The sequence below is a fragment of the Oncorhynchus gorbuscha genome, linkage group LG26 (assembly GCF_021184085.1).
Source record: "Oncorhynchus gorbuscha isolate QuinsamMale2020 ecotype Even-year linkage group LG26, OgorEven_v1.0, whole genome shotgun sequence".
In the NCBI taxonomy this organism is placed as follows: domain Eukaryota; kingdom Metazoa; phylum Chordata; class Actinopteri; order Salmoniformes; family Salmonidae; genus Oncorhynchus; species Oncorhynchus gorbuscha.
In genome coordinates, this window is record NC_060198.1 from 20,050,562 (window position 1) to 20,075,728 (window position 25,167).

The 25,167-nt window shown below is 42.2% G+C and overlaps 1 protein-coding gene across 4 annotated transcripts in view; it reads left to right on the top strand.

Annotated features, from left to right (window-relative positions):
- The window catches only part of LOC124015548 (potassium voltage-gated channel subfamily H member 1-like), a 66,379-nt gene that overhangs the window by 13,433 nt on the left and 27,779 nt on the right, over nt 1-25,167 (top strand). For all 4 annotated transcript variants that reach the window (XR_006835180.1, XM_046330832.1, XM_046330833.1 and 1 more), the window contains 3 exons: nt 12,428-12,627; nt 15,220-15,472; nt 24,117-24,313. Coding sequence is in view for 3 of the 4 variants with exons in the window: in XM_046330832.1 (XP_046186788.1) it covers nt 12,428-12,627; nt 15,220-15,472; nt 24,117-24,313 (650 nt within the window). In the remaining variant the exon portion in view is untranslated. The remainder of the gene's footprint in view (nt 1-12,427; nt 12,628-15,219; nt 15,473-24,116; nt 24,314-25,167) is intronic.

Below are 25,167 nucleotides of genomic sequence, written 5' to 3' on the forward strand. Positions count from 1 at the left end.
CTCTCTCCCACAAGGCTTGTTAACATTTACATTTACATTTAAGTACTGTTTATATACACTGAGTATACATTTAGAAACACCTGCTCTTTCCATGACAGACTGACCAGGTGATCCAGGTGAAAGCAATGATCCCTTATTGATATCATTTGCTAAATCCACTTCAGTGTAGATGGAGTGGAGACAGGTTAAACAAGGATTTTTAAGCCAAGAGACAATTGAGACATGGATTGTGTATTCATAGGGTGAGTGGGCAAGACAAAATATTTAAAGGAAAATGCATCATACGGGGATGATTTCTGTAGTTAGGTTACATATCTAAAAAACCTGATGGCTGACAAGCAAAACTTTTCAGGACTATGTCAACAATAGATTAATGAAACAAATACCAAAATATAGTTTTTGGGTAGAATTTTAAAGGGGTATGGGGCGGGGTGAGAGTAAGCTGAGAGTTAGTTAATACTAATAATTTCAAATTGAAGTCATGTTCTGTTTTGGGCCAGTAATGGTGACTTTTTTCATCCTCAGTGTTGTGCCCAATAGACTACATTATGGAAATGTTATGCAGATGCTTCCAGGTATTGCCTTTTCAAAATGTCAACCAATTGCTTTGCATGTGAATAGTAAACTGATTATTTTGTCATAGTACACATTTTCCCTTCTTTGACTCATTGCTCGCTCAGTGGGAGCTGTCACTTCTAAGATGTGCCCAAGGGGAGGGGAGTACAGGACTCATCCCATTCTGAAAAGAAATATGAGCTAAATCAGGGAGACTTGGCTAAAGACCATGGGTATTATGTATCAGCATAATGATGCCAATGTAGTGCATTGAAATACATTTTATGAGCCCATATGACCCCCTGATAAAATCCTAGTGCCAGTTTATACTGAGTTGTCAGCCATTTGAAGTCAGTTGAAAAATGCCAAGTAGAATTTTTGTTCTGGCGCTTGGCACCCAGGGCCGGTACAGGATGACAGGGGACCCTTTAGGTAGGTTGACTGACATCCTGCCTACCCCTAAAAAGAAGATTCAATGGAGATTTTGATTCATGCAACTGCCACTATAGGCACTATTGACATTGTCAAGAGGTTTGGAACTTTTGGTGTAAATCGCAAGGTAGCTGGTTCAAATCAAATCAAATTCTATTGGTCACATACATATTTAGCAGATGTTATTGCGGGTGTAGCGAGAAGCTTGTGTTCCTAGCTCCAACAGTGCAGTAGTATCTAACAAGTCACAATAATGCACGCAAATCTAAAAGTAAAATAATGGAATTAAGAAATACACTGCTCAAAAAAATAAAGGGAACACTAAAATAACACATCATAGATCTGAATGAATGAAATATTCTTATTAAATACTTTTTTCTTTACATAGTTGAATGTGCTGACAACAAAATCACACAAAAATTATCAATGGAAATCAAATGTATCAACCCATGTAGGTCTGGATTTGGAGTCACACTCAAAATTAAAGTGGAAAACCACACTACAGGCTGATCCAACTTTGATGTAATGTCCTTAAAACAAGTCAAAATGAGGCTCAGTAGTGAGTGTGGCCTCCACGTGCCTGTATGACCTCCCTACAATGCCTGGGCATGCTCCTGATGAGGTGGCGGATGGTCTCCTGAGGGATCTCCTCCCATACCTGGACTAAAGCATCCGCCAACTCCTGGACAGTCTGTGGTGCAACATGGCGTTGGTGGATGGAGCGAGACATGATGTCCCAGATGTGCTCAATTGGATTCAGGTCTGGGGAACGGGCGGGCCAGTCCATAGCATCAATGCCTTCCTCTTGCAGGAACTGCTGACACACTCCAGCCACATGAGGTCTAGCATCGTCTTGCATTAGGAGGAACCCAGGGCCAACCGCATCAGCATATGGTCTCACAAGGGGTCTGAGGATCTCATCTCGGTACCTAATGGCAGTCAGACTAACTCTGGCGAGTACATGGAGGGCTGTGCGGCTCCCCAAAGAAATGCCACCCCACACCATGACTGACCCACCGCCAAACGGGTCATGCTGGAGGATGTTGCAGGCACGTCTGTCACATGTGCTCAGTGTGAACCTTCTTTCATCTGTGAAGAGTACAGGGCGCCAGTGTCAAATTTGCCAATCTTTGTGTTCTCTGGCAAATGGGGTGTCCTCGGATGGGGCCACAGTGTCTCCTGACCCCTCCTGTCTCAGCCTCCAGTATTTATGCTGCAGTAGTTTGTGTCGGGGGGCTAGGGTCAGTTTGTTTATCTGGAGTACTTCTCCTGTCCTATTCGGTGTCCTGTGTAAATCTAAGTGTGCGTTCTCTAATTCTCTCCTTCTCTCTTTCTTTCTCTCTCTCGGAGGACCTGAGCCCTAGAACCATGCCCCAGGACTACCTGACATGATGACTCCTTGCTGTCCCCAGTCCACCTGGCCATGCTGCTGCTCCAGTTTCAACTGGCCTGGGCCCTAGGACCATGTCCCAGGACTACCTGACATGAGGACTCCTTGCTGTCCCCAGTCCACCTGGCCATGCTCCTGCTCCAGTTTCAACTGTTCTGCCTTACTATTATTCAACCATGCTGGTCATTTATGAACATTTGAACATCTTGGCCACGTTCTGTTATAATCTCCACCCGGCACAGCCGGAAGAGGACTGGCCACCCCACATATGCTCTCTCTAATTCTCTCTTTCTTTCTCTCTCTCGGAGGACCTGAGCCCTAGGACCGTGCCCCAGGACTACCTGACATGATGGCTCCTTGCTGTCCCCAGTCCACCTGACTGTGCTGCTGCTCCAGTTTCAACTGTTCTGCCTTATTATTATTTGACCATGCTGGTCATTTATGAACATTTGAACATCTTGGTCATGTTCTGTTATAATCTCTACCCGGCACAGCCAGAAGAGGACTGGCCACCCCACATAGCCCGGTTCCTCTCTAGGTTTCTTCCTAGGTTTTGGCCTTTCTAGGGAGTTTTTCCTAGCCACCGTGCTTTTACACCTGCATTGTTTGCTGTTTGGGGTTTTAGGCTGGGTTTCTGTACAGCACTTTGAGATATCAGCTGACGTACGAAGGGCTATATAAATAAATTTGATTTGATTTGATTTGAAATGCCAAACATCCTGCACGGTGTTGGGCTGTAAGCACAACCCCCACCTGTGGACGTCGGGCCCTCATACCACCCTTATGGAGTCTGTTTCTGACCGTTTGAGCAGACACATGCACATTTGTGGCCTGCTGGAGGTCATTTTGCAGGGCTCTGGCAGTGCTCCTCCTGCTCCTCCTTGCACAAAGGCGGAGGTAGCGGTCCTGCTGCTGGGTTGTTGCCCTCCTACGGCCTCCTCCACGTCTCCTGATGTACTGGCCTGTCTCCTGGTAGCGCCTCCATGCTCTGGACACTACGCTGACAGACACAGCAAACCTTCTTGCCACAGCTCGCATTGATGTACCATCCTGGATGAGCTGCACTACCTGAGCCACTTGTGTGGGTTGTAGACTCCGTCTCATGCTACCACTAGAGTGAAAGCACCGCCAGCATTCAAAATTGACCTAAACATCAGCCAGGAAGCATAGGAACTGAAAAGTGGTCTTTAGTCACTACCTGCAGAACCACTCCTTTATTGGGGGTGTCTTGCTAATTGCCTATAATTTCCACCTGTTGTCTATTCCATTTGCACAACAGCATGTGACATTTATTGTCAATCAGTGTTGCTTCCTAAGTGGACAGTTTGATTTCACAGAAGTGTGATTGACTTGGAGTTACATTGTGTTGTTTAAGTGTTCCCTTTATTTTTTTGAGCAGTGTATATAAATATTAGGACGAGCAATGTCGGAGTGGCATTGACTAAAATACAGTAGAATAGAAAACAGTACATACATATGAACTGATCAAAGCAGTATGTAATTTTTTAAAAAGTGACTAGTGTTCCGTTAATAAAGTGACCAGTGATTCCACGTCTATGTATATAGGGCTACAGCTTCTAAGGTGCGGGGTTGAGTCACCGGGTGGTGCTTGGCTAGTGATGGCTATTTAACAGTCAGGTAGCCTTGAGCCTTGTTTTTCAGTCTCTTGGTCCCAGGTTTGATGCACCTGTACTGACCTCGCCTTCTGGATGATAGTGGGGTGAACAGCCCCTGGCTCGGTTGGGGCCTTCCTGTGACATCTCGTGCTGTAGGTATCCTGGAGGGCAGGCAGTGTGCCCCCAGTGATGCGTTGGGCAGACCGCACCACCCTCTGGAGAGCCCTGTGGTTGTGGGTGGCAATACAGACCGACAGGATGCTCTAAATTGTGCATCTGTAAAAGCCACATTTCTTCAGCCTCCCGAGATTGAAGAGGTGCTGTTGCGCCTAATTCACCACACTGTCTGTGTGGGTGGACCATTTCAGATTGTCAGTGAAGTATACGCAGAGGAACTTGAAGCTTTTCACCTTCTCCATTGCGGTCCCGTCGATGTGGATAGGGGCGTGCTCCCTCTGCTGTTTCCTGAAGTCCATGATCAGCACCTTCATGCTGAGGTTATTGTCCTGGTATCACTCCACCAGGACCCTCACCTCCCTGTTGGCCGTATCGTCATTGTTGGTAATCAGACCTACTACTGTTGTGTCTTCTGCAAACGTGATGATTGAGTTGGAGGCGTGTGTGGCCAAGCAGTCATGGGTGAACAGGGAGTACAGGAGGGGGCTGAGCAGACACCCTTGTGGGGCCCCTGTGTTGAGGTTCAGCGAAGGACCCAGTTGCACAGGGACCCAGTTGCATAGGGCTGGGTTCAGGCGCAGGGCCCCAAGCTTAATGATGAGCTTGGAGGATACTATGGTGTTGAAGGCTGAGCTATAGTCAATGAACAGCATTCTTACATAGATGTTCCTCTTGTCCAGATGGGATAGGGCAGTGTGCAGTGCGATGGTTCAAGCCTAACACAGGATCCTAGGGAATATACGATCACATGGGGTGTTTTGGACTCATATTGTCTTACGCAACCAGCAGACACATTCGGTTTCAATGATCTAGAACAAAAGCTCAAGGCAACATATAATTCCAACCCTTGCACATACGCACACACACACTCCTCACTCTGACAGTTAGCTACCTGCAGCTAAAGCCCAGCTTGCTGCCTTATCCAAGTGTCACCAAAGAGAGACCCTGTGCTTGACAGCAAGCCCTAATGGTGATCACTCCCCATCAGGCAACATTTGGAGTTGAGAAGTAGTGAGAGTTTGTGCCTTCAGGGCTCAGCGATTACACTCTTTGGAATGACTGTGTGCAAGCCAGCCTGGACAAAGCCCCAGACATGAGCTAAGTGGCTTGTCAGCTAGCTCTGCGTTTAATTTAGATTTAGGAGTCACACTTAATGTGTGCCACGGACGATCAAACACACTGAGTGTTAGGGCCACTGCATGGTACTAGATTTGTGGGAACTCATTGCCATAGCAACCAATGTCCAGGTGTACCATATTAGCTCATTAGCGTAGTAATTTGTGTATACTCTAATCTACTATGCCTTATTACTTGGACTGATCTTTTTATTGATGCACTGAATACCTGAGACTACTTAATGAGCCGGTAAATGGTAAAATGGTAAATGGTAAAAATAGATGATCCAGTTCCATATGAAAGCACCTGGTTCGGCAGACCTCACACAGCATAGTTTCACTACCCCAGTTTCTCCTAGCCTCAAAGCCTGGTTACATTTCAACTCGTTAATGTGACATATATCACATGTAGAGGGTTCCACCACTGTAAAATAAGAACTTGAATCAACCTCAGAATCTCAGATCCTCAGTGAGACCAATTGCTGCTTTAATTTTCCAATATAGAGTACGAGTCACAAGTTTGGACACACTGACTCATTCAATGGGTTTTCTTCTATTTTTACTATTTTCTACATTGTAGAATAATAGTGAAGACATAAAAACTATGAAATAACACATCATGGAGTAACCAAAAAAGTATATATATTTTAGATTTTTCAAAGTAGCCACACTTTGCCTTGATGACAGCTTTGCACACTCTTGGCATTCTCTCAACCAGCTGCATGAGGTAGTCACCTGGAATGTTTTTTTCAACAGTCTTAAAGGAGTTTCCACATATGCTGAGCACTTGTTGGCTGCTTTTCCTTCACTCTGCGGTCCAACTCATCCCAAACCATCTCAATTGGGTTGAGGTCGGTGATTGTGAAGGCCAGGTCATCTGATGCAGCACCATCACTCTCCTTCGTGGTCAAATAGCCCTTACACAGCCTGGAGGTGTGCTTTGGGTAATTGTCCTGTTGAAAAACAAATAATAGTCCCACTAAGTGCAAAACAGATGGGATGGCGTATCGCTGCAGAATGCTGTGGTAGCCATGCTGATTAAGTGTTCCTTGAATTCTAAATAAATCACAGACAGTGTAACCAGCAAAGTACCATCACACCTCCTTCATGCTTCACTGTGGGAACTACACATGCGGAGATCATCCGTTCACCTAATCTGTGTCTCACAAAGACATGGTGGTTAGAGGACAGATTTCCACCAGTCTAATGTCCATTGCTAATTTTTCTTAGCCCAAGCAAGTCTCTTCTTCTTATTGGTTTCCTTTAGTAGTGGTGTCTTTGCAGCTATTTGACCACGGAGGCTTGATTCACGCAGTCTCCTCTGAACAGTTGATATTGAGATGTCTGTTACTAAGTAATGGTGCAGGAGGGGATGGCTGCCTTTTTATGGGCTCTTAACCAACCGTGCTATTTTGTTGTTTTTTTCGCATTGTTTGTAACTTATTTTGTACATAATGTTGCTACTACTGTCTCTTATGACCGAAAAGAGCTTCTGCACAGTGATTACTCACTTTGAACTAGAAAACTCATTTTTCTTTAATGAGTCGGACGAGAGACACCCGGCGAGGCCCTCATCCCCGTCATTCGCAGGAGAAAAAGATGGAGATATCGCGAGTTGTGGCTGAATGATGACATGAATAACATACAGCTGTGGGGTTACACGTTACACACTGTATCGGCAGGATAGAATAGCAGCCAGACGGATTACCAGACGGATTACCAGGTTATGTTATGCGCTGACCAACTGACAAGCGTCTACACTGACATTTTCAACCTCTCTCTGTCTGAGTCAATAATACCAACATGTTTCAAGCAGACCACCATAGTTCCTGTGCCCATTAACACTAAGGTAACCTGCCTAAATGTCTACCGACCCATAGCACTCACGTCTGTAGCGATGAAGTACTTTGAAAGGCTGGGCATAGCTCACATCAACACTATTATCCCAGAAACCCTAGACCCACTCCAATTTGCATATCGCCACAGCAGATCCACAGATGATGCAATCTCTCTTTCAATCCACACTGTCCTTTCACACCTGGACAAAAGGAACACCTATGTGAGATTGCTATTCATTGACAACAGCTCAGCGTTCAACACCATAGTGCCCTCAAAACTCATCACTAAGCTAAGGACCCTGGGACTAAACACCTCCCTCTGCAACTGGATCCTGGACTTCCTGATGTGCCGCTCCCAGGTGGTAAGGGCAGTTAACAACACATCTGCCACGCTGATCCTCAACACGGGGGCCCCTCAGGGGTGCATGCACAGTCCCCTCCTGTACTCCCTGTGCACTCGTGACTGCATGGCCAGGCACAACTCCAACACCATCATTAAGTTTTCTGATGACACAACAGTGGTAGGCCTGATCATCGACAATAACGAGACAGCTTATAGAGAGGATGTCAGAGACCTGGCCAGGACAACAACCTCTCCCTCAATGTGATCAAGACAAAGGAGATGATTGTGGACTACAGAAAAGGAGGACCGAGCAACGCCCCCATTCTCATCGACCAGGCTGTAGTGGAGCAGGTTGAGAGTTTCAAGTTCCTTCGTGTCCATATCACCAACAAACTAACATGGTCCAAGCACACTAAGATAGTCTTGAAGAGGGCACGACAAAGCCTATTCCCCCTCAGGAGACTGAAAAGATTTTGCATGGGTCCTCAGATCCTTAAAAGGTTCTACAGCTGCACCATCGAGAGCATCATGGTTGCATCATTGCCTGGTATGGCAACTGCTCGGCCTCCGACCGCAAGGCACTACAAGGGGTAGTGCATATGGCCCAGTACATCACCAGTACATCATACCAGGCGGTGTCAAAGGAAGGCCCTAAAACTTGTCAAAGATTCCAGCCACCCTAGTCATAGACTGTTCTCTGTTCTCTTGCTATCGCATGGCAACCGGTACCGGAGCACCAAGTCTAGGTCCAAGAGGCTTCTATTTACATTTACGCTGCTGCTACTCTGTTTTTTATCTATGCAGTCACTTTAATAACTCTACCTACATGTACATATTACCTCAATTACCTCGACTAACCGGTGCCCCTGCACATTGACTCTGTACCGGTACCCCCTGTATGTAGCCTCACTTTTGTTAGTTTAGTGCTGCTCTTTAATTATTTGTTACTTTGTATCTTTCTTAACTGCATTGTTGGTTAAGGGCTTGTAAGTAAGCATTTCACTGTAAGGTTGTATTCAGTGCATGTGACTAATACAATTTGATTTGATTTGAACTCTGCAAAGCATTTATTTGGGCTGTAATTTCTGAGGCTGGTAACTCTAATGAACTTATCCTCTGCAGAAGAGGTAACTCTGGGTCTTCCTTTCCTGTGGCTGTCCTCATGAGAGCCACTTTCATCACAGCGCTTGATGGTTTTTGCGACTGCACTTGAAGAAACTTCCAAAGTTCTTTGAATATTGTTGATTGACTGACCATGTCTTAAAGTAATGAAGGACGGTCATTTCTCTTTGCTTATTTGACCTGTTCTTGCCTTAATATGGACTTGGTATTTTACCAAATAGGGCTATCTTCTGTATACCACCCCTACCATGTCACAACACAACTGATTAGCTCAAAACGCATTAAGAAGGAAAGAAATTCCACAAATTAACAAGGCACACCTGTTAATTGAAATGCATTCCAGATGACAACCTCATGAAGCTGGTTGAGAGAATGCCAAGAATGTGCAAAGCTGTCATCAAGGCAAAGGATGGCTACTTTGAATAATCTCAAATATATTTTTATTTATTTTACACTTTTTTGGTTACTACATGATTCCATATGTGTTATTTCATTGTTTTGATGTCTCACTATTATTCTATAATGTAAAATTGTACAATGGCCAGCATCCCGGAGTCGCCTCTTCACTGTTGACGTTGAGACTGGTGTTTTGCGGGTACTATTTAATGAAGCTGCCAGTTGAGGACTTGTGAGGCATCTGTTTCTCAAACTGTACTTGTCCTCTTGCTCAGTTGTGCACTGGGTCCTCCCATTCCTCTTTCTATTCTGGTTAGCGCCAGTTTGCACAGTTCTGTGAAGGGAGTAGTACACAGCGTTGGCCGTTTCTTGGCTATTTCTCGCATGGAATAGCCTTCATTTCACAGAACAAGAATAGACGGACGAGTTTCAGAAGAAAGTATTTGGTTCTGGACATTTTGAGCCTGTAATCGAACCCACAAATGCTGATGCTCCAGATACTCAACTAGTCTAAAGAAGGCCAGTTTTATTGCTTCTTTAATCAGGATAATAGTTTTCAGCTGTGCTAACATAATTGCAAAAGGGTTTTCTAATGATCAATTAGCCTTTTAATATAATAAACTTGGATTAGCTAACACAATGTGACATTGGAACACAGGACTGATGGTTACTGATAGTGGGCCTCTTTACGCCTATTTACATTTACATTTAAGTCATTTAGCAGACGCTCTTATCCTATGTAGATATTCAATTTAAAAAATCAGCTGTTTCCAGCAACAATAGTCATTTACAACATTAACAATGTCTACACTGTATTTCTGGTCAATTTGATGTTATTTTAATGGACAACATTTTTTTTTTCTTTCAAAAACAAGGACATTTCTAAGTGACCCCAAACTTTTGAATGGTAGTGTACATTCACACACACACACACACACACACACACACACACACACACACACACACACACACACACACACACACACACACACACACACACACACACACACACACACACACACACACACACACACACACACACACACACACACACACACACACACACACACACACACACACACACACACACACGTATATACAAACATACAGTGCATTTGGAACGTATTCAGACCCCTTCCCTTTTTACACATTTTGTTGTGTTACAGACTTATTCTAAAATGTATTAAATTATATATTTTTTCGCACACAATACCGCATAATGACAAAGCGAAAACAGGTTTTTAGAATTTTTTGCAAATTTATTATAAGTAAAAAACATACCTTATTTACATAAGTATTCAGACCCTTAGCTTTGAGATTTGAAATTGAGCTCAGGTGCATCCTGTTTCCATTGATTATCCTTGAGGTGTTTCTACAACTTGATTGGAGTCCACCTGTGGTAAATGTAATGTATTGGACATGATTTGGAAAGGTACACACCTGTCTATATAAGATCCCACAGTTGTCAGTGCATGTCAGAGCAAAAATCAAGCCATGAGGTCGAAGGAATTGTCCCTAGAGCTCTGAGATAGGATTGTGTCGAGGCACAGATCTGGAGAAGTGTACCAAAAAAATACTGCAGCATCGAAGGTCCCCAAAAACACAGTGGACTCCATCATTCTCAAATGGAAGAAGTGTGGAACCACAAGAATCTTCCTAGAGCTGGCTGCCTGGCCAAACTGAGCAATCGGGGGAGAAGGGCCTTGGTCAGGGAGGTGACCAAGAACCCAATAGTAACTCTGACAGAGCTTCAGAACCTTCCAGAAGGACAACCATCTCTGCAGCAGTCCACCAATCAGGCCTTTATGACCAGACTGATCCACTCCTCAGTAAAAGGCACATGACAGCTCTCTTGCAGTTTGCCAAAAGGCACCTAAAGGACTCTCAGACCATGAAAAACAAGATTCTCTGGTCTGATGAAACCAAGATGGAACTCTTTGGCCTGAATGCCAAGGGACACGTCTGGATGAAACCAGGTACTGCTCATCACCTGACCAATACTATCCCTACGGTGAAGCATGGTGGTGGCAGCAACATGCTGTGGGGATGTTTTTCAGGGGCAGGGACTGGGAGAATAGTCAGGATCGAGGGAAAGATGAAAGGAGCGAAGTACAGTGAGATCCTTGATGAAAACCTGCTCCAGAGTGCTCAAGACCTCAAACTAGGGCGAAGGTTCACCTTCCAACAGGATAATGACCCTAAGCACACAGCCAAGACAACATAGGAGTGGCTTCGGGAGTCTCTCAATCCAGTTACAATTAAATTACACCCTTAAATTGCTTCTGATAACTGAATGATCCAGCCTAGTGTATGTTGTCAGAACAGTCCCAAGCTGTTGCATTTAACAGTATCCTGATGCATTTTTATCACAGGCGGCTACCCTTAGTTCAGTTCTGTGGCTTGATCAGACAGGTATATTTGGCCCATCACTCATCACTGCTGCTGCTGGAAAAATGACACACGTTTTTAGCCCAGCCTAATGCCTCTGAGCATTGCCCCATTGTGTATATGACAAGCCCTCTCTCGTCTCCCTGACTGTTTACCTGTTGTGCTCGCTCGCCGCCTCTGCGAGGATAGATTGCGTCAGCAGCAACAATAATATAGTCATGTCATCCACCTTCTAAAACGTCCTTTGGCAAGGTTGCTCAATATCCCCTTCAGTTTAACAATTATGATGACCCTTTGGTTATAATAAAGCCAGTGATTTTTCAACTTTTGGTGTGCCACCTGAACGATTGAAAACGAGCACTATGTTTCACTTCCCTTGAAAATGAATGCCACCAGTGTCATCACTAATGGCTGACAGGACCTTTATTGATTTTTCTGACCCTGCTGTGGAGGAGTGGGGCACTGGAAGGGGAATAGGGCGACACATTCTCAGGCAAAGTGCTGACTTGGGTATGAATTGTGAGAGCCGATATTGATTGGATAGCTGCGGGATTGAGACACAGAATGAGAGATGGCTGATTGGTCAGCAGTCAGTGGGAAGTGAGAGGGAGTGTGACACCATTTTGTCTTTACAGACCATCTCCCAAAGCCCATTATGACCAATGGAGAGATAATGTCCGTGTAGAAGAAGATACGATAAATGTAACATGCCACTTGTTTTGCTACACACATCGCTGCATTTGCAAGGGCACAAAATGATGTTTCCAAGTTATGACTGTGAATATGGGGATATTATTGTGATAGATTTACAGACTGTTGTCTGCCGAAAGAAAACATCACGAATGGTTCCTTTGGGTCTCTAGTGTTCTGTTCTTTCACTATTAATAATACACAGAACAGTCTTGTCAGTGATAAAATGCTAATAAACTCAAAACCATTATTCTTACCAGCTCATAATTTCAAGGGTCCCATTTGCTAGAATCCTTTAGTGGACACATCAACAGTAGGCTATATTTGCCAGCACATTGACCACACTCTTTATTGGTCTTTTCCAGCACTCCTGTATGCCACCATCTTCGGTAACGTGACCACCATCTTCCAGCAGATGTCCGCCAACACCAACCGCTACCACGAGATGCTCAACAGTGTCCGCGACTTCCTCAAGCTCTACCAGGTGCCAAAGGGCCTCAGTGAACGCGTCATGGACTACATTGTCTCTACATGGTCCATGTCTAGAGGCATCGATACAGACAAGGTAACGCAAACATGGCTTAAAATGTCCATACCATTTTGTTACCGTCTCACAGTATGCATCTTTATTTCATTGCTAAGTTGGTCTGTGAGAGGAATCAAAAGGTTATGCAATCACCATGGATATTACTGGTATGTGTTGGTGGTATTATGTTGTCATTGTTATACCATTATTATTAATTTATTATAATTATTATTATATTGATACAATTGACTGATTTAACGCTACTCATTGGCCCCCAATTCAAATGTTTAAGATATGACTGTATCATTCCTCGGACCCCATACCGATCCAAATGTAAAATGCCTTGGTCAGAAAATTGATTGAAACGTTAGGAATCGCCGATTCACTAACATTTTTTTCTCATATTACTTTATTTTTTGCCTTCCAAAACTACCTCATCTTTTGTGACAACTGCTGTGTCCTCTCCTTCGGTGTCAAACTAAAAGCATGTAACTGTTGACAGTCATTGATCAACAAGTAATTTTGCATGCCGAACAACCCTAGGGAATATCAGTAGCGTCGTCAAACTGCACACTGTGCCCAGCTTCGCATGCTGACCAATGCGAGGTAGAAGGCCTGTTCCTGATCTTGCACACCTGTGTTCAAATGCTAAAATGGCTTGCGTGATATTAGGGTTTATTAGTTGAGTGACAACGTATGTCATTTGCTAGGTTATTGTTATGAATGAACTGTTGAAATAGTGTGTTTTAACCAGAATAAAAGTAAGCTACCAGAAACACATCTCTCATCTAGATATACCTGCTGAGCAGGGTTTACAATAGATTTGATTTTGCTGCACAAAACCCATCAGCAATAGTTTGGGTAGTTTTACTTTAAACAATTAGTGTATATGGTCATTTTTAGACATACAGATTAAAGTTAATTATTTCATAAGGAGGAATCACCTTTTGGGAGGAGCACTGCATGGCTAAAGCGGGAGGAGAAAATAAACTCACTACACTTCCAAACGGTCAAAACCATTTGATTTTGAGATGGGGGTATAATCCAAAATTGTGCTATATATTTATTGGCTATGTCATAGCTAATCTGTAACGGAAAAATATTGATTCATGTACATTACTAGCTCGAACACTTGATCTGCAAAAATGAGAAGTTAATTAGTGGGTGATGGTAATTTCAGAAGTGCGGGGACAAAAAAATATGGCTACATTGTCCCCACCCCTCCTAATCTGATAGTGGGGTGTCAGGTGGCAAGTGTCCTTTATGGCTCAGATTAGGTGCCTACATAGTATACACCACAGCATAATTTACACACGCAGATGTACACATCAACTCAGACAGATCCAGCTCAGAGAGGCCCAGCTCATGAGTTCCATCACCAGCAGGTTCAGATTTGCAATGGAAAATGTATGTGCTTATACAACAAATATTAGTGCATCGAATTGTATCGCATCGATTCATTCTCGAATTCAACTGAATCACACCAAATCATTTCAAACTAAAACTTAGCGTTCCTGTATCGTATCGGAGGCCACGTATCTGGATTCGAATCGTCTTGAAAGGGAATGATGCACATCCCTACAATTTATTATTATTATTGTATTATGTCAAAAGGGAATAGATTCATACAGAACTAGAAATACGATCTGATGTTCTGTCATCTAGTGTCATATTTCAACATTACTGGTCCTATTTGTCTTCTGGCTCATTCTAAATTAGAATTATTCCTGACCTGGTCCTGCAAATGCGTGTTGGTTATGACCTCTTCACATTTGACACAATAGGAGATGCAGAGGTAATCATGTGCAATTGGCCCTCTATTCCCAGAACAGGGAGAGACTGAAATTTGCAAAGATTCACCCCTTTGAAGTTGATGTGAAAGGGATCATTCTATTTGGGGGGGAAGTTTTAGCTTATTTTTGACTTGTTTCATTCAAACCTTTTTTAAATGCCCACACCAGTAGAAATCTACTTTTTTTTCAACTGAAAGACTATGGCCAGGGCTTACCCATAATATTGCACAATGATTTAAGTTAATAAGTCATCGTTTTAGTCAAAGTATGATATCTTTGGGCTTGAAGTGACAAATTCGAACTGCCCACTTCATGCAAATCCGTGGGCATGTGGTGTTTTTTCCTATGATATGACACACATTATTGTCAGCCTACATTTCAGGGCTGGGTTTTATTGTAATGTTACCACCCACCAGCATGGCATTGTTTATTCATCAGAAAAAGCTGCAACGTCACCACAGTCCCTGGTTCGAATCCAGGCTATATCACATCCGGGCGTGATTGGGAGTCTAATAGGGTGGTGCACAATTGGCCCAGCATCATCCAGGTTTGGCCGGGGTAGGCCGTCATTGTAAATAAGAGTTTGTTCTTAACTGACTTGCCTAGTTAAATAAAGGTTAAATAAAAAATAAAAATAAAAATCAATGCTTATGACAAATCCAGCTCCAGAACCAGCCATAGAGCTGGAATATTATGTAGTAAAAAAAACACAACACCATAACATTAGCTAGCTACACTAACAGCTGTCAGTACCCTATTTGTTGATGTTTATCAACTCCACGAAGAAAATACCACAACCAATTTGTGAATATGTATAAGTAACCTTCCTCTCCCGCAGGTGTTGCAGATCTGCCCCAAGGACATGCGGGCGGACATTTGCGTCCATCTTAACAGAAAGGTGTTCAAGGAGCACCCAGCCTTCCGACTGGCTAGCGACGGGTGCCTACGAGCCCTGGCCATGGAGTTCCAGACCACCCACAGTGCCCCTGGAGACCTCATCTACCACGCGGGCGAAAGTGTAGACAGCCTCTGTTTCGTGGTGTCCGGGTCCTTGGAGGTCATCCAGGACGATGAGGTTGTGGCCATATTAGGTGAGGGTTTATTTATTCTTAATTTTTAAACCTTCATTTATCCAGGAAGTGTAATTGAGGCCAGAAGACCAGAGGGAGACATGGTCAAGAGGCCATCTTTGGTATCTGTATATATAGTCAATATCTGACACTCGAAAACAATTGCATTATAAAATGGTGTGTTTTCATGACCATATTACACTTAGTGACCTTTCAATGCATAGAGCATTGATGGACCTGGCTTATTGCTCATTTGGTGAAATTTAGGTGAGAGTATAGTGGATTGCGCTGAAAAACATGTTTCCTGTTTGTGTACACCTGACTGTAAGGTATTGCGTCACATTAGTATTCAAGACGACAATAGAGACTGATTGCGGAGATCCACCCCTTGATGTAGGTTCACGTCTGCTGCTTTAAAGCAGAAACCAGCCTCAAAATAGCAAATTACATCTGTGCTTCTTTTTAATGTTAATTCAAAGTGAATTAAAGCATCCCTATTCTCTATACAATCTGTTCAGGAAGTATGCTCAACGGCCTACATTGAGCAAACTCAATGTTTTGATAGTCGCATGCTTTTCACTTTCATAAGAGCCGTGACAATATCTGTGCAACCCCTTAGGGCGATTCTCGTGAACCCGTTATTATGCGGAAACGAATGTTGTGAAAATTAGCAGTGACCATGTCAAAGCAAACACTAGTAATCCTAACTCTAATAAACAAAATCAGCTTTGTGTGGATCTCTGGAGGTGACGTACAGATGTAGGATCTTAATTTGAGCCAGTTTGCTACAGCAGGAAAATAATCCTGCAGCAACAGGAAATGTGAATTATTATGTTGATTATGATGGAACATGTTTTTGTAGGGGTTGATACAAATCCAGTCTGAAAATCAAGTCTGGAATTTCAAAGTGGAAATTACAAACTTCAGAAGCCTTTTTTAAACCTCATATACTACAAGTAAAACATATCTGCATTGCAGGAAAGTTCCCTGCAAACAGGGTGGTCAATAAAATAATTCATTATGATTAAGATCCTACATCTGTGTTCAACCACATGAGAAGTCAAATGAAGACAAATGACACTTTCTGAAATGATACTTTGAGAGTATACTGAACCTCTGTTGTCTGGGACGTGATGTGATGAGGTCTACAGCAGGGTTCTCCAACCTTTTCTAGCATGAGAGCTTCTTTAAAAAAAATGAAAGATCAAAACTGGAAATAAATAAACTTAACATCACAATGTTGCGTCACCACAATATTTTGCTTTATGGACAAAAATGGATTACATAATAGCTATATTAACCATATTTTCTCATCTCACTTAAAAATGACTTTCGGCAGGAAAGAAAATAGCCTTGCCAGAGAATTGCCGGAGAATTTCTGCACAACACCGGGACCAGAATTGAAACCCCTGCTCTATTACAATTGAGTCAAAGTTTTTCAGTTTAGCCACCCCACTATATAGGAACAAACATGCCATATGTGTGTCAACCTGTAGTGGTTAATATTATTTTAAAATGCTTGTGTGATATAATAATAAAAAATAAAGAAATGGCTTTTGTAGGTGTTATGCTGTGCTCATGTAGTGTCTTCCAAATAGACGTACAACACAGAGAACCTTTTATCTAGTTCCCTCAAGAGAGAAGAGGCACTCTTGAGTCAGACCTCTGTTAGATGCATGATGGTCTGATAACTCATCCTCATAGATTAGCTGTGTCACTGAGACAGAAAAACGCTGGTAGGAAGTGGGATGATGAATTTACAATACTCTAGGGCTGCTCTCTGCATCCTTTCGGTGATTGTTTTTCCCTCCAAATCGTCAAGCGAGAAGACTGGTTATCACGATGGAGCTCGTATTTACACGAGGGATAAATATTTGGATTACCCTCTCCCTCTAGCAGTGATTTAACCATTAAGAAATGAGCAGGAGAATATCTCGCACTACTAGGGTCTTCACACTTACTTGACTTTTTTGCAGTAATACCGTGAGCTACAGATATACTGGAATGTAAACTTGCGAGTTTGTCACGTTTCGACTCATGACACTCTCGAAAGTTGCCCCTCTAAGCACTGTAAACAGAACAACACTCTTACAGTAAAATTGTAATAGCAATGATTTTGAAATGGCTGAAATGTACATACATTTTCCATAAAAAAAAACTTGTTTTATCGATTAAAAAAATAGCTGAAATTGTAGTAACAGCATGTTACATTCTAAAATGGCCGCCGTAGCTTTACATCTCAACAGTGTTTTGTTGTTTTGCTTGACTGCATCGAGGTCCAGGCAAGAAGCAACTCCCCTTTACCTCATATAGGCGGTGGGCTGTAGCAAGCTATGCTTTAGTTTTCGAGATGATCGATCTCTGTCGAGGGAGTAGCTGGTTTTTACACATTGTGTATATGTATTTCTGTTGGTAGGTCATGTCAATTATTTTAATGTTGGCTAGTTGTACAGGCAAACATCGGCGCGTATCAAACTGTAAACTGATCAAAACTCGTGTACTATCCATGGTATTATCTCTGCTGATCACGTTGTCCGTATCTAAAGGTAGTAAACAGCTGGTGAAACCTCGAGAGAGATTGCTGTCCGACAAAACTGCTATCAGGTAAAGTTTATTTTTTGTAATCTAACTATTTAGTTATAGGAACACGATACCATCAATGTAAGCTTGTAAAATTACTCCCAATTTAGAACACCGCAACATTGGTAATTTATCTAGCTTGCTAGTTAGCTAGCTAGTTACAACAAGTAGATCTGTTGCTAGCTAGCAGAAGCATATAGCTTTATCACTAGCTAGCATTTCATTCTGAGACAATGAGTGTTTTAGCTATCAGTTTATTTCAAGTAATAATTTAAGACTATACAGTCATCAAGGCAAGACCCACTAATTTCATTCATACTGACTAATAAGAAATGTCACATTATCCCTGTCAATAGTTGGAGTAGGATGATTGCAGAGCTCCCTGCCTCAGACTGTCAGGATGTTTATTTTCTAGCTCACAAACTACATTCCTTTACTGTGATTTGTTTTATTCTTGTCTCTCACTTTTGTCTCACATGATCTATTCAGCTCTCCTGTGTCCTGCTCCAAGAGATCAACCAAGTGGTATCCATACTGCAGTTTCAACTAGCCCTACTGTCACTATTTAGACATTGAGACTGCATATGCATTTGCCTGTTGTCTTTTCTTTGTGGGGTTTGTCTTACACGGTGTAGTGCATTTCAGAGTTAAAGAACACCAACTACAGATACTCATGCTTGTTTGATCATCTCAGTTTAGATTCAGTTTAACAGGTGACAAATAGATGATTATTGTAACATGCAGTGGGGAGAATATTGCCCCAGTCAGGAGCCCAGGCTTTCGCCATAGATTGTAGTTCTCGTCTCTGGACCACACAAGCTTTAGAGTGCATTCTGCTAAGGCACTTGTCTCTCTCTACATCTGTCAGCTACATTGGTGACCAGGGTGGGATCCTTTCGATATACCTATGGGGCCTGGGCACACAGTGCTCCTAGAGAGAAGGGGAAATACTGAAGCATGCCATGATGACAGTTGTAACGTCTCCAAAGGCCCAGGCTTTTGGCATAGATGGTAAAGTCATTTCTGGACTGCAATATTGTAAGATTGTTACCTCCACGGCACTTGATATACGGTGAGGGAAAAAACTATTTTGATCCCCTGTTGATTTTGTACGTTTGCCCACTGGCAAAGAAATGATCCGTCTATAATTTTAACCCATCTCTATTCATAGCATACATGACACACACACACACACACACAACTATCTATCTATGCTTTTATTTGGGTATCTACACAAAGTATATGATTGAACGTTTCTTTAAGACTGCAGCTAGTTACATGATATTAGACATATAATCAGGCCACAATATGATTCTAAAATGTAATACAGATGGCTAATGAAACACATGAACATTTACAGTAGCTGGAAATGCTAGTCAAACGGCAACATTGGCTAGCTTTCAATAAATTGGCTAAATGGTTAACAGTTACCTCTTCATACGATCAGGACAATTCGTATTGCATTTTGCATATTTAACGTGCACTTAAAAATATGTATATCGTATTTCAGTCTTTGGGAGCTCGCTATGCTCCTCTTCATCAGACAGCAGCTCGTGTTTTCACCAGAGGCTGTGTTTACATCGCAGACGTAGATAGATGCAGGCCATTGGCTGCTGTCATCACGAGGTGTATGTACGGGAGTTCTGATTGGGTTCCAAGTTTAGAATTTCTGCAAATTTGCCTAAGCAGACAGAGTGGTGAAATACAGTTCTTATAAGAAAATGTTCAAGAATTGATTGAAGGTGCCAACAAATGTTGCAGTCATAAGAATGTTTTACGATCATATACAAAAAATACATATACAAAAAAACTCGGGATTGATCAAGTTCAGGTTTTCGGTTCGGCAAATAACCTAATATAATGACTTCCGTGAAATTGATCAAATGAACCCTGGTTTGTTCTAAGGTAGCTTTAATATGGTAGCTAGTGTAAACTTAAAAGCTACTATCTAGCTATGGATCACCGCTACATTTGTAAGAATGCAGAAATTATTTTATTTACATAGCTAATGTTACCTAGTCGTGTATGTTCATTTCCTCTTCCCGTTGGGTTAGTATGATTGTCATTAAAGCAATTTGTGCCAGATGTGGCTTGAGCGGATTAAATTGGATTTGTACTTCCCATTTTTCACAGATCTCCTCAAATATCATCCAAGGGAAGAAAGGGTCTCCCAAAAAGCAAGCCATGGTGACAAAATGACAAGCTGTTTGTCTGTTAATGAATCAAAAAGGGACATTAATTTCCCTTTCAAATCAAAGTTTGTCAAATGTTTTCAGACCTCTAAAGTAATCTAATGTCAAGATGAAACCACATGACAACGTGTAGATCCAGCTGTATTCCTCCACCCCAAATGAATAGAAAATTCAAGCATCGAATGAAACCAGGAAATTAGACAGTGCTTAACTTTTCCATTCATTTGGGAGGTATCTACACAACATCATACAATACATTTCATCTTGAAAGTACTGTACTTTCGAGGCCCGAAAACATCTGACAACTTTCATTTATGAGTGAAATGTCCCTTTAATGGGAAAATCAGCAGTTTATACATCAAGTGCTGGACATAAATCAATTATATGTACCCATTGATTCTTGAAGAATATAACGTATAAATGACTCATGAGCATAGTACAACTGTCTTACCCCATCAGAACCCCAAATATAAGCTTGTTTAAGTTCAATGTAAACAAAGTAAATCCAAACAAACACTGAGCCTCAAAACATGGTTAAAACTAATTGTTATATCATGGATGGTCAGTCCTTGCATCCATAGCTTGTCTATGAATTTGAGAGTGGTAATATTTCTCCAGCCCCATCCCTCAGCTTTTTACAGAAACAGGAGGGGAGTTCACTTTGTTATTGTTATTGTGGTGGAAGGACACGTCACGCTCTGACATGCCATATACCACTTGAGAGCTTCTTAGCTTCCGTGCTGTAAGAAAGTATTCCCATTGCTCTGACAAACACAAATTGTTTTAATTCGAGCTTCATTTAAAAAAAATAACGTTATTTGTAGATGTCAAATCAAATTTATTTATATAGCCCTTCGTACATCAGCTGATATCTCAAAGTGCTGTACAGAAACCCAGCCTAAAACCCCAAACAGCAAGCAATGCAGGTGTAGAAGCACGGTGGCTAGGAAAAACTCCCTAGAAAGGCCAAAACCTAGGAAGAAACCTAGAGAGGAACCAGGCTATATTTTATCTTCCTTGGAGTATGTGGCATTACTACTTATTGTTTATGTCCTTAATTAATAACTTAATTATTTACTTCGGTGGAAATCTACATACATCTAACAGGCATTATGCAACGTTTCCACATGCAAATAACCCTTAATGGCCAAACATCGTTCAACGCTGTATACAGTTGTTTGTTTGTGGTGTGACCGGTTGGTCCGAAACAGTAAACTTCAGTCATAAATGTCTTTTTTTAAATGAAGACTTCTCCCCCTCTATACTGAACAAATATATAAATGCAACATGCAACAATTTCAATTATTTTTACTGATTTAGTTAATATAAGGGAATCAGTCATTTGAAGTCAATTCATTAGGCCCTAATCTATGGATTTCACATAACTGGGCAGGGGCACAGCCATGGATGGGCCTGAGAGAGCATAGGCCCACCCACTTGGAAGTCAGGCCCAGCCAATCAGAATGAATTTTTCCCTACAAAAGTGCTTCATTACAGACAGAAATACTCCTCAGTTTCATCAGCTGTCCGGGTGGCTGGACTCAGACGATCCCGCAAGTGTAGAAGCCGGATGTGAAGGACCTGGGCTGGCGTGGTTACACGTGGTCTGCAGTTGTCAGGCTGGTTGAATGTACTTCCAAATTCTCTAAAATGATGTTGGGAGGCGGCTTATGGTAGAGAAATTAACATTCAATTATCTGGTAACAGCGCTGGTGGACATTCCTGTAGTCAGCATGCAAGCTGCACGCTCCCTCATCTTGAGACATTTGTGGCAAAACCTGCACATTTTAGAGTGGCCTTTTATTGTTCCCAACACAAGCAGCACCTGTGTAATGATCATGCTGTTTCATCAGCTTCTTCACCTATCAGGTGGATGGATAATCTAGTCAAAGGAGAAATGCTCACTAACAGGGATAAAAACAAATTTGTGCACAGAATTTGAGAGAAATATGCTTTTTGTGTGTATGGAACATTTCTGGAATCTTTTATAACAGCTTATGAAACATAGAACAACAACTTTACATGTTGCATTTATATTTTTGTTCAATATTTATTTTTCCCCCAGTCTATTTTATTCACAAAGCTAGATTTAACCAGTCATTCAAATCTGTATTGTACATCTCCAAGTTCTGAGGAAACTATGCAGTATTCAGTTTTTTAATGTATTATTTCTTACATTGTTACCCCAGGAAATTTTAAGTCTTATTACAAACAGCTGTGAAGAACTTGGATATAAGAGCAACATCAACTTACCAACATTAAGACCAGGAATACGACTTTTCCGAAGCGGATCCTCTGTTCAAACTACCACCCAGGACAATGGATCTAATCCCAGTAGCCGACTCAAATCAACGGTGCCAGAGAAGGAGCAGATGTCTAGTCTCTTGATAACAAGATAGAAGAAATCTGAGCAAGGGTTGCCTTCCAGAGAGACATCAGAGATTGTAACATTCTCTGTTTCACAGAAACATGGCTCTCTCGGGATATGTTGTCGGAATCGGTTCAGCCACCGGGCTTCTCCATGCATCGTGCCGACAGAGAAAAACACCTCTCTGGGAAGAGGAAGGGCGGGGGTGTATGCTATATGATTAACAACTCGTGTAATCAATCATAACAACTTACATGAACTCAAGTCCTTTTGCTCACCCGATCTAGAATTCCTTACAATCAAATACCGGCCATTTTACCTACCAAGAGAATTCTCGTCAGTTATAGTCACAGCTGTGTACATTCCCCCTCAAGCAGACACCAAGACAGCCCTCAAGGAACTTCACTGGACTCTATGTAAACTGGAAACCATATATCCTGAGGCTGCATTTATTGTAGCTAGGGATTTTAACAAAGCAAATTTGAGAAAAAGTCTATCAGCATATTGATTGCACTATGCGCAGGGGTAATACACTCGACAACTGCTACTCTACCCCCGGTCCTCCCTTCATAAAATCCGACCACGACGCCATCTTGCTCCTACCGTCTTTATAGGCAGAAACTCAAACAGGATGTACCAGTGACAAGAACCATTCAATGCGGTTCTGACCAATCGGAAGCCACGCTTCAAGATTGTTTTGATCACGTGGACTGGAATATGTTCTGGACAGCCTCAGAGACCAACATCGACCTATACGCTGATTCAGTGAGGGGGTTTATAAAGAAGTGCATTGGAGATGTTGTACCCACTGAGACTATTAGGGTCTACAGGATATTACAGACTACAAAAAGAAAACCAGCCACGTCACCGACACTGACGTCACGCTTCCAGACAAACTAAACATTGGATTTGATTTTGTACTATAAATCCAAAAGCTCCCATAAGCTGTCTGATGCATTTCATCAATTAAATTTGGACACGGGAAAGGGACAGATTTGTATTTTCATGTGTGAAAAACAAAAGGTCTGCATATGTGTTAATAACCATGGCTTATAGAGTCTTTGCTAATACTTTTTTAGATCTGTTTCCAGAAAAGTAGGAGCTTGGTGGAGTGAGGGGATGCAGCTTGATATTAGTAAGAGGTGCAATATGTTGTTTACAGCTCAGTACAGGGTCTGTTTGCCTTGTAGGCGACAAGGCTTCTACAATTGGTATCACAAATGCACTGTGTATCACCCCCCCCCCCCCGTTGGTCTCAAACTAGTTATTTTTTAAATGAGCAGTTACATAATGCACTCTTTTTCAATTGCCAATTTCTTTGTTAACATTGTACAGGCAGTTTGCAATTGAAGCACATTTCAGCATAGAAGTATGACCTTGGGCTTTTTACTTTGTATTACCATGAAAGGCTGCAAGATTTGCTTCATGGCAGTTAGATTCATATCATTGTGGATGGATGGGGTTTCCCTTGTTCTCATTCACCTCACTATTTATCTCTCCCCTTTCGCGGTTTTTATCTTCACAGGAAAGGGAGACGTGTTTGGGGACGTCTTCTGGAAGGAGGTGACCCTAGCCCAGGCTTGCGCTAACGTTCGGGCCTTGACTTACTGCGACCTCCACGTCATCAAGCGTGACGCTCTGCAGAAAGTTCTGGAGTTCTACACGGCCTTCTCCAACCACTTCTCCCGCAACCTGCTGCTCACCTATAACCTCAGAAAGCGGGTAAGCTGCCCGGGAGCATTGCTCTCTCTCTGACTGTGTCTCGATGGTCTCCAATAGCTTATTGATTGGCAAAAAGATTGGATAGACTCCAAAGTTATGTATTTTTCACCTATCCAGTCCTTTCTGAACAGTGTTCTGGAAGGAAACAAGAGCTATTTAAGAATATTGGTACAGAGATCTCTCTGTGTCCTGTAGTTCAAAAAAGCAAAGGTGATGGCATCTCCATCAATGAATGGTGCTCTTATTTATTTTAAAAAGCTGACACTTCAACCTTAATTGATCTTTCTCAAAGCCTGCTTTTTTGGTGGGTGTGGCACCTTCTCTTTATGGGAACTGCTTAAAGATAGACACAGCAATATTTCATCATCGAACACAGTGGGGCAACTTTTGGCTAGACATCAACAACAGCCCCAAAAAATGTACTTCTGCCTTACAGGCATAAACAACAAACAATCTGCCAAAACTGATGTCATTGCTGAGTCTACCTTCATCATGCAGAGTCAGTTGTACTGAGTGTCTCACACTTAATTTGTGATTCTGGCCTTGCTGTTTCACTATAGTTAATCTCATTCCCAATGCTCGCAATAGCTGGGGACGAGATTCTCTGTGAAATGTGTCTTAAAATAACTTTATTGGACCAAAAGGAATTGAGATCGAAATAGTGGCCAGTTCCCGGTCTTTGTGTTGCATAGTACAATATTTCCTTTCAGGGACAGGTAAAATGCACAAAGTGATATTTGACAAATGTTGAATAATTGCTCAATAATGAATTCACCTTGTCCTCCATTTTCATCAAAATGTCCTCGTCTCTTTTGTTTAGTCATTTTACCTGTAAAAAGATAAGGCCTCTAAAC